The sequence below is a fragment of the Anomalospiza imberbis genome, chromosome 1 (genome assembly GCF_031753505.1).
Source record: "Anomalospiza imberbis isolate Cuckoo-Finch-1a 21T00152 chromosome 1, ASM3175350v1, whole genome shotgun sequence".
NCBI classification, from domain to species: domain Eukaryota; kingdom Metazoa; phylum Chordata; class Aves; order Passeriformes; family Viduidae; genus Anomalospiza; species Anomalospiza imberbis.
The window spans coordinates 21694485-21709707 of NC_089681.1; the positions used below are offsets into that span (position 1 = coordinate 21694485).

Consider the following 15223-nt stretch of genomic DNA (forward strand, 5'->3'; position numbering starts at 1 on the left):
AGATGTAGGTTCTGAGTAGTATTAACAGCTAACAGAATGTTAAGGTCTTATGGTGTATGGATTAAAAAAGAATCTATATTTAAAGATACATTGAATAAAAGGTAGTTCAGTTCTGGAATAAGAAGCTTTTCATTATTTGTGAAATTCGTATCCTGAAAGAATTTGGTTTAGGCTAGAGTCCTGTTCTGGTCATATGTCAAAAACTGAAATTGAACTCCTTTAGAAAATCTAGGTATTTGAAAATCTGACACCAAATACCACTTGAAGACTTCTTCCATAACAACTTTGACAATGCATCAAATCAGTAGTGAAAAGGTAACAGTTATTTTACTGGGAAATGGCAAAAACAGACATGCTGCGTTGGGCATATCAAGGGATCATTCATGGCTGAGTTGGCATTGCCAGAACATAACGGGGAACCTTTGCAACCACATAAGCACAGATATGTCATGTGAATTGGGAGTAAATCACACTTTGGCCACTGCTTGTATTCCATAGAGCTCTTCCCATGGCATTACGGTAGTGAAGAGCAGAATATAGGAAAAGGTACCATGAAATACCCCCAAAATCTGAAACCACAGTGTGAATTGCTTAGATAAGCTTACATTCTTACCCTTAAGTGGACCTTTTTACTTTTGCTCATAGCTATTTAAAAAAAAAGTGAGTTGAGTGAGCCAGTACATCCCTGGCATACATTTAAGCCCTCAAGAAGAGGTCGAATAAACTATAATATTTTAAAGGGAAGTTTCTTCTTCTTTCTGCAAGCCCCTTCCTACTATAGGAAGGTGATAGAAGTTCTTACTGAAGCATGGTAGGACAAATTGGCTCGAAACTTCTCATGCCATAAGATAAAAACCAGGCCAAATAAAAGTGCAGTTCTCACCCTGTTTTGGAAGAGCAACCTATTATTTACGTGCAATCTGATCGGTGGTTGTTTTCTTTAAAAGCAGTATTTTATCATTAGAAAAAGAAAAGATGACATCTCCAGTTGATCTGCCTCTAGTGGTAGCAGCATTCTGCTGGAGAGGGCAGGCAGAAGGAGCTGTGAGGCTAATGAGATGTTCAGTGAAAGGACATAAGCTAGAAACAGCTTTAATTGTATGTATTTCCTCTCCACCCCACAAATCAGTTGCTGGTTTGGGTTTATGTCAAATAGAGCAATCATAGTCCAAGGGGAGGACTAAGGGTGTAGCACAGAGATAAAATTAAATCCTTGATATCACAAATGATATTTTGGGAGGGTAAAGATCTGCTGCTTTGATTTTGAAGAAAGGAGAGAGACTGAGACTCAGACCTGAGATGGAGAATAAATATAAACATTGTATCTGTCAAACTTGCTTAAATCATGATGTTTTGAGATTTACTTATTTACAGCAATACTCTTTCTCCCATTATTCCAATATTGTAATGAAAAAAAGATCTTAATATTTGCAATTATCCAGCAATAGGAATATAAAATAAACATGTTTTTTATCGTATTGTTGAAATGGATCAGAAACTACAGTGATATCACCTGAAGGTTTTTGATGGTTCTTGCAGGCTTCCTGGTCCTATTCCAAGTACATAGAAGCCTTGGAGCAGGAAAGAATACTCATTAAAAAGCAAGAAGATCTGGAGAAAACCTCATCATCATTCCCTGCAGGTTATTAACCAAGCTCTGTAGTTTAGCAGGACAAGCTTAAAGCTTAGGTGAAATTCTTGCAGTATTGCAAGAATTTTTGCTTGCTCTTCTTCTGAGTTGTGCACAGAAACCTCTGCCTCTCTTTTGCTGTCTGTAGGGGAGTTGCTCTCTGCGCTGTACTCACGAGTGGTATATTTTCTGAGAGAAAAAGTAAAAGTTGCAGGGTATCTTTGCACTGCCTTTACAGCACAGGTCCTGCTGCAGAGAGGAATAAAGCCATTTCTTCATTCTACAGGGACATGGCAACCACATACACATTTCACCTCCCTGGCTTCTTGTGCTTCATCAGCTTACATTTAAGCAGATACTGAGACATCTTCCTCACAGTCTGTCAGTATATTTTTGGAGGATGTGGGAGGCATTGCTTCATCCTAATTTCAGCTGTGAATATCCTTGTAGGTCTTTGCCAAGGATATTATGACCTGTTTATTTATTAAAAATATCCATTTAGTAGTAGGGCTAGCAATAGCACTATGTAATAATCAGTTCCTTCAGTTTCACATAATTTTTTTTTCCATATGCAGGTTCCTTGTCTATGTCCTCTCTGAAGCCTGAAAATTCTGTAAAAGCCACCATTCCTACAAAGCCTAAACTCTGAATCTTCCCAAGAAGCAGGAAGTGAGTACCAGACTGACAACAAGTGTGCTTTGAAATGTGAATTCTTAAAAGCTAGTTTTCCTGCTGCCAGTGCTGATGCTCATTAGTAGCAAGTTATCCCGCTCCAAATCATGTTTAACTGAAGCTGTACAGCCTCCATATGAAAACAAGCTTATTTTTCACATCAGCCATGGTTAGCGGATCTAATGTTGACCAGATGGAATTTTGTTGCAAAATGGCAGTCTCTGAAATTAGGTTATCTAAGCTTTCCAGTTAAGATATTTTAAACAGGAACATGAAATGACTGGAGAAATCTCAGACCCTATGAAATTACTGTCAAGAACCTGACACAGAACTAGCAATAGATCACCTCTGCCAAAGCCAATTAAATTTTAGACTGAGAAAAATAAGTGGGACAGCAAAAAACCAAAAAAGCCAGATAAAGACAGAAAAACAGATTTTGCTTCATAGCTTAAATTCCTAGAAGGAAGAATCCTCTAGAGGTTTGGTTTTTTTTATATTTTTAACCCCATGTTGAAATTAGGTGGACATAAAAAAATTATAGGAGTTGGAATATTACTACCTTCCTTCTCTGCTCCTCCTTCCTCTTCTAACTCTGTACTTAGCACTGCTATTTTAGGCAACTTGGCGTCCTACCTTCACTAGTCCTCCTAAACTTTCAAGTGTCTGAACATAATCTTCCTGTGGCAGCATTTTCTGAAAATTACTTCAGAGAAAACTGCAGCATTCCTTGGTCTTCCCTCCCAGTCTCTTTCTGCCCTCTTAAAATGTTCTACAGTTGCAGTTAAAGTAATCCAGCCACTTGGGGCCTGATGTCCCTTACAGGTGTGACTGTATTCCACACATCTTTGCCTTCTGTAGCACTGTTCTGCTCCCCGTGGAGTCCTGGCGCAGGGCCTCTGCTCCTGCTCTGTGGCTGAGAAAGCTCCAGCTGGGCTCAATGACCACAGGGCCCACGAGGCACCTTCACCCCTTGCTGCAGCCCAGTCCAGCCCAGCCATCTCTGTCCTACCCTGGCTATTCCAGACTGGAGAACTGCATTCCTGCCAGGCACCAGGCTGTGGTACAGTCTAACACAACGAGAAAGTTGAGGTCTCATGTGATTTGAGAGGTCTCTTCCACCAGCTTCAGTTGCAGTCCACTCTCCAATGCCACTGGAAATTTGCTTGCCACTATCCTATAGTGATCTGACCACTCTGCTGGTAAGGTGAGACACAAGAGTATGAATGCTCTTGATGGGGCATCTTCCCTCCACTTTGTAACAGAGCAGGTCACACGTGGTCTGTTTGGGATAAATGGCAAAGCTGGCAGCAGGAGGCCTGTGAGAAAGGCCAGGGCTGCCATGTGCTGGGCACAGCCAGTCCCAGTTGCCTCCAATGGACCCATCACAAGACATGGCTGATCCCTCAGCCAAGACGGTGGCACCTCGGGGAAACACATTTCAGAAAGAGCAAAGAAAGACAGAGAGTGGAGGAAGAAATAAAAGGCGTGATAAACAACAGAGGGAATACCAAGGGCAGAGGAGGAGGTGTAAAAGGAAGAGGTTAAAGAGGAAGTTGAGGAGGAGGTGCTCTGTGGTGGAGCAGATATTCCCTGCAGCCTGTGGAGGATTGATGCTGCAGCAGAGGAAAATAGTGAGAAGGAAGAAGGGGCTTCCCAGTGCCTCACCAAAGGGACAGAGTGCAACCAGTGGTGGTAACAAGGAGGAGAGGAGAGGTGCTTGGAGTGAACTTGAACCTGGGAAACATGGAGGAAAAGTGTTTTCTCTAAATGTGTAAATGTTCTTATTTTCTTTCCTTCTCTCCCCTACAACCTGAATCAGTAATGATTTATTCTAATTTGCAATAAATTGATTTCCCCAGTTTGAGCTGATGCATTTCTTGAAGAACTGTTCTGATTATTCCAACTGGCTGAACACAGTAATGACATTTTGTTACCTTTTCAGGCACATTAAAATCTCTCTGAGGAAGGGAATGCAGAGACATTCAGTGGAGGTGGCCAGGAGACATAAATGTAATGTGCATGCAAGGTTTGTTCTTACAATTCTAGAGCAAAGATGATGTCTTGGAATATTGTTAAGAACCATGGGATCAAGGGTAGAAAATAAACATATTCCAATGTGTTCCATTTCAACCTGATTGTGACACTGGCTCTTGTATTAATAATTTAATAATACACCTTGAGGCTCAGATCACAGTAGGATTCCACTGAAGTATGCATGGCGCAAACTACTCGGTAGTCTCCATCTTAAACATCTTATAATCAAACCCAGTTCTTCAGTGCTTGATCTAATGAATAAGTAAAACACTGCCTTGAACTGAAAGCCCTGAAGCAGGGTGTTTTGGCACACTGTGCTCTCACTATGCAATTCACAACTTCTGTTCATCGAGGATAACTCATGAGGTCTCTGAGTCATTATAAAGCCAAATGCTCTTCTTGTTTCCTTCCAATTCAGTCTGATTCCTGTTCCAAAGTTCACCTTCTGTCTCATTTTTGAGTTTTGATCCACAAGAAAGGCTTAAAATCTATCAGGACACAGATGGGATTGGGACCTTCTATACAATATCATTAGTCCCAAGGCATTACTCAACAGAAGGCTGCAGGAGCTCATAGCTCTTGTGTAGCTCTCCCTGTTTTAAAAATTTTTAAAAAGACTTGGGTCACAGTTGATGTGGGCACTAAGGACCAAGGATTAATTGAGAAATTAAGAGGAGGTAGGGGAAGAATTAACTACCAGGCAAGAGACAGGATGATATTAGACCTCTCCACATTCTTCAGACCTCTTTAAAAACCAGTCCCCAGCCACACAGATGTTGGCTCCATTCTTCCCCACATGTGTGTAACGCATGTAAAAGAAAGGCTGATCAGCAAGCTCCAGTGAGCTCAGTTCCTGAGGATTAGCCCTGAGTTAGGGATGGGACTGTCTCCTGCTGGAGACAGGCTGGCAGGGAAGAAATACACTTTGTTTTATGGATACACTTTTCTTTAATGCCCTGATCATATATTCTCACAGAAGGAGAAGGGAGATCATTGGTTCAGTTCCTGCTTTGCCCATGGTTCAGAGTTTGCTTCGTGCTTGTCTGCACTCATTCTGTGTTTGAGTTACCTGAAAAATATGTTTTTGGTGGAAGCTACAAGGGAGTAAAACACAAAATTCTTTCCCTGGTTTTTATGTTTTCCTAAATGTCACAAATGCAGTCAACTGTAATGTTCAATACATCTGAGGAGGTTGGAATGCATCATCTTGTAGTGAGCAAAGCACATGTGGTACTGTGTGGCCTACCACTCATTAATGTGAAAGGCAGAGAAGAATCATGAAGTGCCATAAATGCAGTGATGTATGGCACCCTAAAAAGCACATGGAAGGCCACCTTCTACTGCTGTGGTCAGTACAGTGCACGCAACCAAATGCTGGAGCATGGCAGGCTGTTTATGTGTTGTGGTGTTCTTTCCTTCATGGAATTTTGAGGCAGTTAAGTAATGTATAGACATTGCTTATCTTATGCTTGTAGTTCTGACATGATTAACACTTGGATTACTTAAAAAATTAAATATATTTTCCAGATATTTGTTACATATGATAAAACTCCTTGTGAATGTTCCAGCCTTGCCAAATAGTTAACAAAAATTTACCAGCAAATTTACGTCATGCAAAAAACTACTCGCCCAGACAGCTGTGATCATTAATATCATATATGGTAATGAAACTTAAAAAGAAGTACTTAATTAGTGAATAGAATTTTTCAAACTGGCCCTATTCACTCAAAATGCTGCAAAGTGAATTTTACTCTCAATCTGGTTTGCTGTTCTGTCTCTGTGATAGCTGAACCCTATGGGTGTATGTAGACACACATGCACTGTTTTAGTGCCACGGCCATGTCTTCAGTACGCAACTGAGAAGGGTCACATGTGTCAGTAATGCTAGAACTACATGTCATATAATTGTTTTCATTTTGTGTGGCAATTTTAAAGAAATACTGGGCAATTGAACAGAGAATACATTAAGAGACAGGAACTGGATTTCTAGGTTACTGGATCTAATCTAATGCAATGGCAGATTGCTATTTGGTGATACACCAGAAATGGAATAGTGGTTTAAGTCTCATCCCAAGGGACCAGTTCCTGCAGGGAGTCTGAGAACTGACTAAGTATTATTAGTGATTCTATATAACTTCAGAACACTTGTATTGCTGTTGTTTTTTTGTCTCACTCTTGAGATCTATTCTCTCTCAGGTTGCTGATTTACCACCTATGTGAGCTCAGCAGTTTTAAAGAGCTAGAAAAGTTTTTCTCAACAACCCTAGCACCTCTCCCTTCAGACAATTAAAATTTATTCCTTGTTTATTTTAAGTACTTATACTTTGTGACACTCAGAAGTCTCTACAGCAGAACAACAGTTCTCTGGGAAGTTTGCTGTTACAGACAGTAAAACCAATTCTCTTTTTCAGAAACTTGCAAACCTAGAAAACTTATGGATAGATGTATGCTGTAGTGGTGTTAAAATACACAGTGCAATCATACTCATTCAGGCTTACTTTTGGTGTTTACTCTCAATTAATGGGCTGTAATAGTAGAATGATTAATTTGGATTTTTTAAAGATGTAATTTAAGTTCATAAATATTTACATTAAGATGCTATTACTGTGTATTTCACTTTTTTCTCATCAGACCTGACATGTTTATTAAAGCAATTCATAATTTTTGAGAGTGCAGTCCTGAAATTGCTCACTCAAATACTTTTACTATCAACACAAGCTGTGATTTTGTGCATCAGAAGAGGCTTTATACATTTTGCTTTGACTTCTCTTCTACTGCGGCATGACACAAAATATCAGACCATGAGATGAATTCCTGAAATTACATAGTGCTGCATTATGTTACTAAGATGCACAGTTCTGTCAGTTTACAAGAGTGGTAGTAGCCATGCCCAGGCCATTTGAAAGGGGCAAAATGTTTTTTCCTTTGAGTCTGTACAATGCTGCTCTGCCATTGCCTCTGTACTCCTCATGATCCCTTTTTAATGGCTATTTCTTAAAGTCCTGTTAATGGGGAACTGTCTTAGACCATGAACTGTGGGTTCATTTGACTCCTTCAAGGTGTAAAAATGGGTTTTTTTGTCATCAGATATTGAGATCAGCAATGGGGAGAGGTGTTTTAGCAGATACAGTAGTGGTGGAGCAGACCCAGTTTCTCTTACTATACAGTATGGGGTGGCTAAGGCCAGACTGATTTGTGCCACAACTTCTACATCATTTACATGAGAATAATCATTGTGATTCACTTTGCAAACATGTCTGACTTGAAAAAAAGAGAGACCTGCAGTAATGAAATTTACAGATAAAAGCATCAATGAACTGGATATTTGCGTTGATTTGGAAACAACAGTTTCCTGCTGTTGAGAGCACTGAAAAATGGCAGGTGCTCCTTCATTGCTCCTTCTGTGCCTTTAGCTCAGTACAGTGTTACAGGTACATTTGCCATCCTCTGCCTCCTGTATGCTTGTGAAATGGCCAGCCTCAGTCCCAACCAACACCATTGATCTAGTCAAAAATGTTGATTTTAGCATGTGTGTGTAAAAAGGACTGAAGAGAGAACAGATGTTTCAAAGTTCTGTTACAAACTTGGAAAAGAAAACCCTTAAATTATTTATGTTTCTAATGTTCAATGCTGGGTAAAACTGATCACTGTGAAGCTGTATGTGGCCAGTGGAGCTGCAGTAATCTGGCTTAAATTTGACCTCTTTAAACTGTCCCATTACATTCAACTGGTGATTTTTGTTACTACCTTTTTGTAGAAATGTTTTTAGTTTGCCATTGTGAATCATATCTGAATATAGCTAAGATGGGGTTAACTGGTATTTTTTTAAGCTTATGGAACATTGTTGGTTTTAATACATTCAGTAGTTGCTGTAAAATGTTAGGGAAAGACAGGTTTGAACAAAAATTTTAGATCTGGATCTGTACTTACAGTTCAAACCCACCTAATTTTGAGCACTCCCAGGATTTCAGAGAGTTATAATTCACATCTGTGTTTCTGACTCCTTCATGCATGATTGTCTGAATGTGCACTTTTGGAACAGGTCCACGTCTAATAGGCTAAATTGTAGTTCCCAAATCAGAAGCCACATGGTACTGCTACATAGTTTTTTTTATTTTCTCCTCTTATAATGTAGCCTTCAAAAAAGGTTCTGTCAGTCCAGCAAATGGGATTATTATAAAACACCAAAGTCTACACTTTCTACCTACCTGCTATTGAACTCACATTTTAATTTCTACCAATGATTTAGTAAAGCATTTGCACAATGACCACAGTGGACACTCCTCCGTCAAGTAATTATTTATCAGAGCACTGGAGCAGATTCGAATTGTGTAGGACTCACTAAGCTGTCCTAGTATGGTAAAGGTACTTAAGGTAGAGATGAGTTTCTCTTATTTTTAAATACTCACAGAGTCAAGCTAATTTTTATGTCAAGCACGGGCTGTATTTACTTGGATTTTCCTCTATTTCTCTACTAATTAAAATATTTTAGTTTTGTGGTAACATATGTGAAAGTGTTGACAACAGCTTTGCTTATTCCACATGTTAATTATGTATTTGCTCAGAGTATGCTGATGAACTGTGTGCATTTCTCACGTTAAGATTTCATTTCATGTCAAAGGAAAAATGGGAATGTAGTAACTGGATTTGTGCTTTTAATTTTAGATATTTCTTTTTGCTCTCAAACAATCTTGTGCGATTCCTCTGTACCAAATGCATTTGAAAATCTTTTGTTGGCAAGAAGTTAAAGAAGAAAGTAATACTTGCTTCTCAGAATAGGATTTCTGAACAAAGCAAAGCAATTTTGCCATTAATGAGACAGTTAAATGAAACAAATGACACGGCAAGCAAGAAAAAGACCACAGCATTGCACTCAAGGAATGCACAGGCACACAATAGCTTATGCAATATTCCCCATCTGACAAAGTCAGTAAATACAGAGATTTCCCTGGAATTATTCACTACAATAGGCCATGGTGACTATAGCTCAATAAATGCAATCAACAGGCTTATAGCATTCTTAGCAGTTTTCATCCATAGACAACTCAGTGGATTTCATTCCAGCTGCAAGACCCAACCAGCACTGGTTTTGTAAAACCCAGACTCTGATTGGCTTGGATACCACTCATTCCTGAAAACAGTACTTTGGGAAGTGAATCTATCACATCTCTAGAATAATTTACACCCTTACAGTTTTGTATGTGCATATGCATTTACAGGAATGTGTATGTGTTTGTATATATATATACACACACACACACAGAGTCCAACAAACGCATAAAATTACCTTCTTTGGTAAATTGTTTTACTGTCATAATCACATAGGGCTTAAGTTTGGTGTATAAAATTTTATTTTCTAATACAACATTTCAACCATTTTCCTCTGTGTTACTTTTTTGAAATTAAAGTCTTTGTTTCATTACAATGTTTGTGTCTGTACTCACTTGAATTTGAGAAACAGAGCCATTACACTTGCTTTGTTGAGGAATATGGCTTCTTCCAGAGGTCTGCATGGCTTCTGAAGGGAGAAATAAATGCATTTTTGAGGAGTTATTTTTCTTCTAGAAAGCATATGCAGGAAAAAAAATTAACTTTTGCTGTGTTTTTTCTCTCAAATGAGAAAGTAATTAACAGCATGTGTTGGGCTATTCACTAAAGACTACAATAAATTATTTACTATTTTCAAGCTAATGAAGTGAGTGCTTGATCTAAAAAAGGAGAGTGTGTATGATTATGTTCGTTTTCCAGTCATGACTTTCCAGTTCAAAGATCATCTTAACTCCTGGCTGGCTGATTCTGTAATTTGCTGAATGTATTGAAACTCGTTCTCTTAATTCATGTCTCCAGAGATGCTCAGCACCTGGCAATAGTAGGCCTTCAGAAAGCTGTCCAAAAGACAAAAACAGTGAATTTTTTTTGAGTGAAGTACCAGAAAAGCACAGCTTTGTCACTGGAGTTCCACATAAAAGTATATTAAAAAATAAGAAACCAAAACAAAGAAATACATAGGTTTAGTTGGGCTTGCCAAGGTAATGTAGTACTAATCAGAGATTGTATTCTAAGACAACAGTTAAGCATTGGAAACAAACTGTGCAGAGAGCTTTTAGTATCCTTATTGTCATCAGAGGGGCTCTAAAAACAGATAAGGTATGCACATCTGCCAGGAATGACTAAATATGTTCAGACCCATACTGGGGCAGGGGAGTGAGTAGATGAACCCTTGAGGGACTCATGTTCTCTGAATCCATATTCAGGTTGTTCTGAAGGCAAAAGCTTAGCCTCTGCTAAGGAATCTTATGAGAGTCAAGGGCTGTGACACTTCATTTGCTCTGCACCCGAAACTCCCACTGAAGCCAATTATTCAATCTAGTTTAACAAAGACCACAGCTTCCCTGGCTGTGCAATTGTTGGTAACCATCAACAAACTGATTCATCTACAATTGGGCCAAATGTTACAAAATCTGTTTCTGAGTTCTTGTTTGTACCTCCATCATAAGATTACACCAAAATTAAAGCATGCAGTACTTGAACTAACTTCAAAGGCTGAGCTTGCACTTCTAGCTAGTTCAGCCTTTTTATTGGTTTATGTTTTCCATTTGGCTTCAACATCCTGTTCCTTACTGATGCCCTTCTAGAGTTTCATTTACAAATATTATGTCCCTGGTTAGTGAGCCACGCTAATTAATACTGTGGTGGGGGCTATGGATTATAGTAATCTCATGCCTCCTGCTTGGAAAAACACTGCGATTTTTCCAGACGTTTACATGTAATGCCATATTGAACATGGCCAAATTTGTTTCAGGAAAATGTATGCTGAACTCATTTAACCAAAATGTATTTAAGGTTGCTTATACTGTTATCTATCGCCAGTTTTGTTAATCATGAAGCTCAAAAGTTTCAATGCAGTAGAAAACTGAGACCCATAATTTCCTAATTAGATTATTTCAAACAAAACAGTAAAGTTAAAACAGGCTGGTTTAAGTATAGATATTTTTAAAAGTTTATGCCAATAACAAGTTCAAAAAACATGAACTGATGATTTGACTACTTTCTAGGAGCCTCACATGTCTGCTGTGCCTCACCTTTCTAACCTGGGGCCATAATCTGAGATGGATTTTAGCTTGTCTGCGGATTTTGTAGTCAGAAACTCCCCGATTCTGGGGACTTAAAATGTTCCAAGGTTATGATTATAAAGAAAACCTATTATATTTGCAATACCATCGAATATCAAATAGAAATTATGAAGCCTTTGCAAACTTAAATTGGTAGATTCTTCCAATAACAAAATAAATGAACGCAATAGCATTTCTTTAGGAAGAATATTTGACTAGACCAGGTAATGTAATTGGAAACAATGAATAAATTTTCAGGCTCACAATAAGTTCATCAGATCATAAAGAGGTCAAGAAATACATAATCTCTGGGGTACTTTTTATTTTATTTTTGGTTTTTAATTGTGTTCATGAACTCTCTTTTCATAAATGGACATGATTTGATTGATGTGATTGCACTATGATGATACAAATCAGAACAAATCTGAGACACCCTTCACTTCTTCTAGACTCTAATTTCAGGCACAGAAATGAAAAGTTGCCAACATCTCGTAACACTTACCATGTCATCACCTCAGTGTGAATTAAAACAGACTAAAATAAGATGTTCAGAAATCTATGAGTAAAAAGTCTAAAATTTGTCACAAGAACCAGTTGCAAAGTGATCCTTATGTATAAACTGGGCCAATCTTTTTCTGTCAGATTGAGCTCTGTATTGTACTAGGTAAATTGAATAAACAGCAAAGATATCCCTAGGTTAAATCTTACTGTTGCAAATTTTTAGATGTCACCTTTGCAGGGTGCTGGCCTCAATCTGAGAAAGGCCCCTTCTCCTCTCTGTGCAGATCACTCCTCCAAGAGGAGCATGCTGAACCAAGAGCTGCCCAAGCAAGTAACCAAGGAAGGTGCAAATATAATGCCTTGTGGAGAATGAGTCTGATCTTCTGTTTGAAGGAGGCTTTCCCACTTCACAGCCACTGTTTTACACCCACAGGGAAGCTGGTCTGTCATTTTCTGTAAGAATTACTTCCTTGAGCAAAATTATACCTGTGTCAACAGTGGTAGTTGGCCACCTCCCGCTTTCCTGGAGGTCTGATGTTCACTGGTCACAGCTGGGAAAAATAGAAGCTAACAAAGGGTCTGGCCTAAACTCTATTAATGTATGAAGAACACTCCTTGTTTCAATGGCTTTGGATTACTGAAGGGTACCCATGTGAATCTTCTGCTCAGACTTAGAATAACACATCCATAATCAAGGAGGGGAGCACTGGCGAATGTACCAGGTGAGTGTAGGGACTCACCAGGATTGCTGGGGACATCATGCAGGCATTGTCTGCCATGTAATAGTTTCTGTATGGTAGATGATGTTTGCAACTAGAGAATTTTGCCTTGTGTGAAACTAAACCATGTCACAGCACATGAACCAAAGTGCTTTGAACTGGAGTGTGAAAACTTTTGTCCTCATGTTGTGACCTCTGCTTTCATTTTTTAAGGGAGTAACTGCTCCTGTGCTTTTCTTACTGTGGACACTTTCTGGAGCTGAATGCAGACTAGGAATGCTTGTGGCCCACATTGTGTGGGTTGTCACTTGCTGAGATGGGCCTGTAGAGACTGAATTCCATGTAACAATTTTATGTGTTGACTGGTTAAATTCTAGATTGGAGTACTTGTCTGTAAAGGTGGTTCAACATGTTCCTGGAAAAACAAGGATGAGGAATAAGAAAACTTTCTCAGAGTAAGGCACCTCTACTCAAATATGGAGGAATTAAGGAACAGTATAAAAATTTTTCTTTGATGATTTTATTTCCATTGCAAACAAGCTGCATAACATTTAAAACCACAAAAGACAGAAGAATCTTGGCATTGTTTAAAGGGTTTTGAGCTAGGAATAGGGACTGGAAGGAGGTGTTTCTTGTGGGTGTGGTTTTGTTTTTTTCTAAGAAATCAGAAGATAATGTAGAACATAATGGCAATGAATAACAGAGTTACACTTGCCTAAGTTCAACTTCTACATAAGAATGACACATATAGAGTTCTATTTGTTTAAAAGCTCAATTTATCAAACCAAGGGCCTCCTGTTCCTTAAACAGTGTATTTGTTTCAGATAGATTGCCCAAACCTGGAGGACTTCAGGGGAGAAACAATTAATGCAGAAACAAAATCCAGAAAACAATGGGTCACATGAATGTTATGTCACAGCCCTGAATCCTGGTGTGTTTTCTGCATCTGGGTCCGAATACACACATTAGCCGTGTCTTGACTGCAAGTTGGGAACTTGTGAAATAGCTTTTTTTTTTTAACAGTGTAACTCATAAGACTACCAGAGGATAATTTGCATAATTCTTTGACTATTTCACGTGTATTTAATATACCAAAATCTGTCTCTCTACAAGTGGAATTAAACTTAAGAAATCATTTTTTTAGATTCTTCTATTTCAGAAACTTGCATAAAATCAACAAAGGCTTGTGAAATCCCTGTCTGCTCCATTTATTGTGATTTGAAATTTTCTCCTTTGTTTATTCTGCTATTTTGGAAGTACAAAGATATTTTTCTTCCCCCTACTAATTTAGACTTTTTCCATTTAGGAATCATTGATTCGCCCTCATTTTTTCATACTGCCATTCCAATTCTGTTTAAAAACCTTGTTGTGACACCGTATCTTTGTTCCACAGTGCCATTGGTTGATGTAGACACAGCTGTGGCCAGAGAGTATTTGGTAAGTTAATTTCTGGCACAGAAAGGGATGAGCCCACATGTATGCATTTTCATATGTGGCACATAGCATTGTTTACCTTTGGTTTCTTTTGCGATAGGTAGATTTTATATTAAACTATTTGGGACTGCATCTGGCTCAGGGGATTGCTGATGTCCCATATGATCTTTTTCCAGTAGATTTTGGTTCTAATTTGATCCAAATTATGTTTATCTAAAGCCTTTTTGCAGCATAGGCAAAATCACTTGATTATCACAGTCCTGTTCCTAGTTGGTGTCAGTCCACACCACAGAAAGTAGAGTCCTGACTATCACAGCTGGCACTTTTTGTGGAAAAGACAAGGATTCACTGACTAAATTTTCTCTCAGTAAAGTCAGAAGTAAATTTTACTTTCAATTCCAGTGCAGCACAAACAAGAAATGATTTAGCATTAATGCCTTCCTTCACTCTTCAAAAGATGATTCCTTTCAAGGACACAGTGGAGAAGTGTAAACTGCTGATGGCTCTACAGTATTTTGGAGAGGAAAAAAAAAGGACTGGAGATTCTTCTTCAATAGCTGTGACACCTTTTGAGTGAACAATCCTAATATTTGTGTTCCAAAAACAACTGGAGTAGGTGTCAGGACCCCCAGGAAGGGGGTGGACTGGGAGGGAAACAACTGCTCTTGTCTCTGTATTTCTGTATATGCCTTCTTGTTTTCAGAAGGTTCATTTACTTTCCTGCATTTGGATGCACAGGGTCCACTCAGGTCCAAACCACACTTAGCCCTATAATCCATCCATTCAGAAACTGGTGTGACAGGAAGCCACTCTGTGCATTACCCTAATGGAGCTGTTTGTCTCTGCTCTCCTTCCATGGCTCTTGCTCTAATGTATTCTCCATCCTTTTTTTATCTCTTATTTGCACAGTCCTGAACTGCCCTTTACACAGAACAATAAGGAGTTGGCTGTATATTCCACAGTAATGACATCAAAGGATGATAACAATTAGCACTTCATTTAGCATCTTAACTATAACACAAAGATGCCTAGCCAGCAGCATCTCAGGCACATGGAGAAACTGGCCACACAGAAAAGAATGTAATGACCTGGCCAGCCATGAAGGAAGCTATTGAAAACAA

At 38.8% G+C, this 15223-nt stretch overlaps 1 protein-coding gene across 3 annotated transcripts in view; it reads left to right on the forward strand.

Annotated features, from left to right (window-relative positions):
- RGS22 (regulator of G protein signaling 22) overlaps nucleotides 1-4432 on the forward strand; it is a 60683-nt gene extending 56251 nt beyond the window's left edge. For all 3 annotated transcript variants that reach the window (XM_068183928.1, XM_068183939.1, XM_068183949.1), the window contains 3 exons: nucleotides 1540-1642; nucleotides 2206-2299; nucleotides 4245-4432. In XM_068183928.1, coding sequence (XP_068040029.1) covers nucleotides 1540-1642; nucleotides 2206-2279 — 177 coding nt within the window. In that variant the 3' untranslated portion in view covers nucleotides 2280-2299; nucleotides 4245-4432. The remainder of the gene's footprint in view (nucleotides 1-1539; nucleotides 1643-2205; nucleotides 2300-4244) is intronic.
- The last annotated feature ends 10791 nt before the right edge of the window (nucleotides 4433-15223 follow it).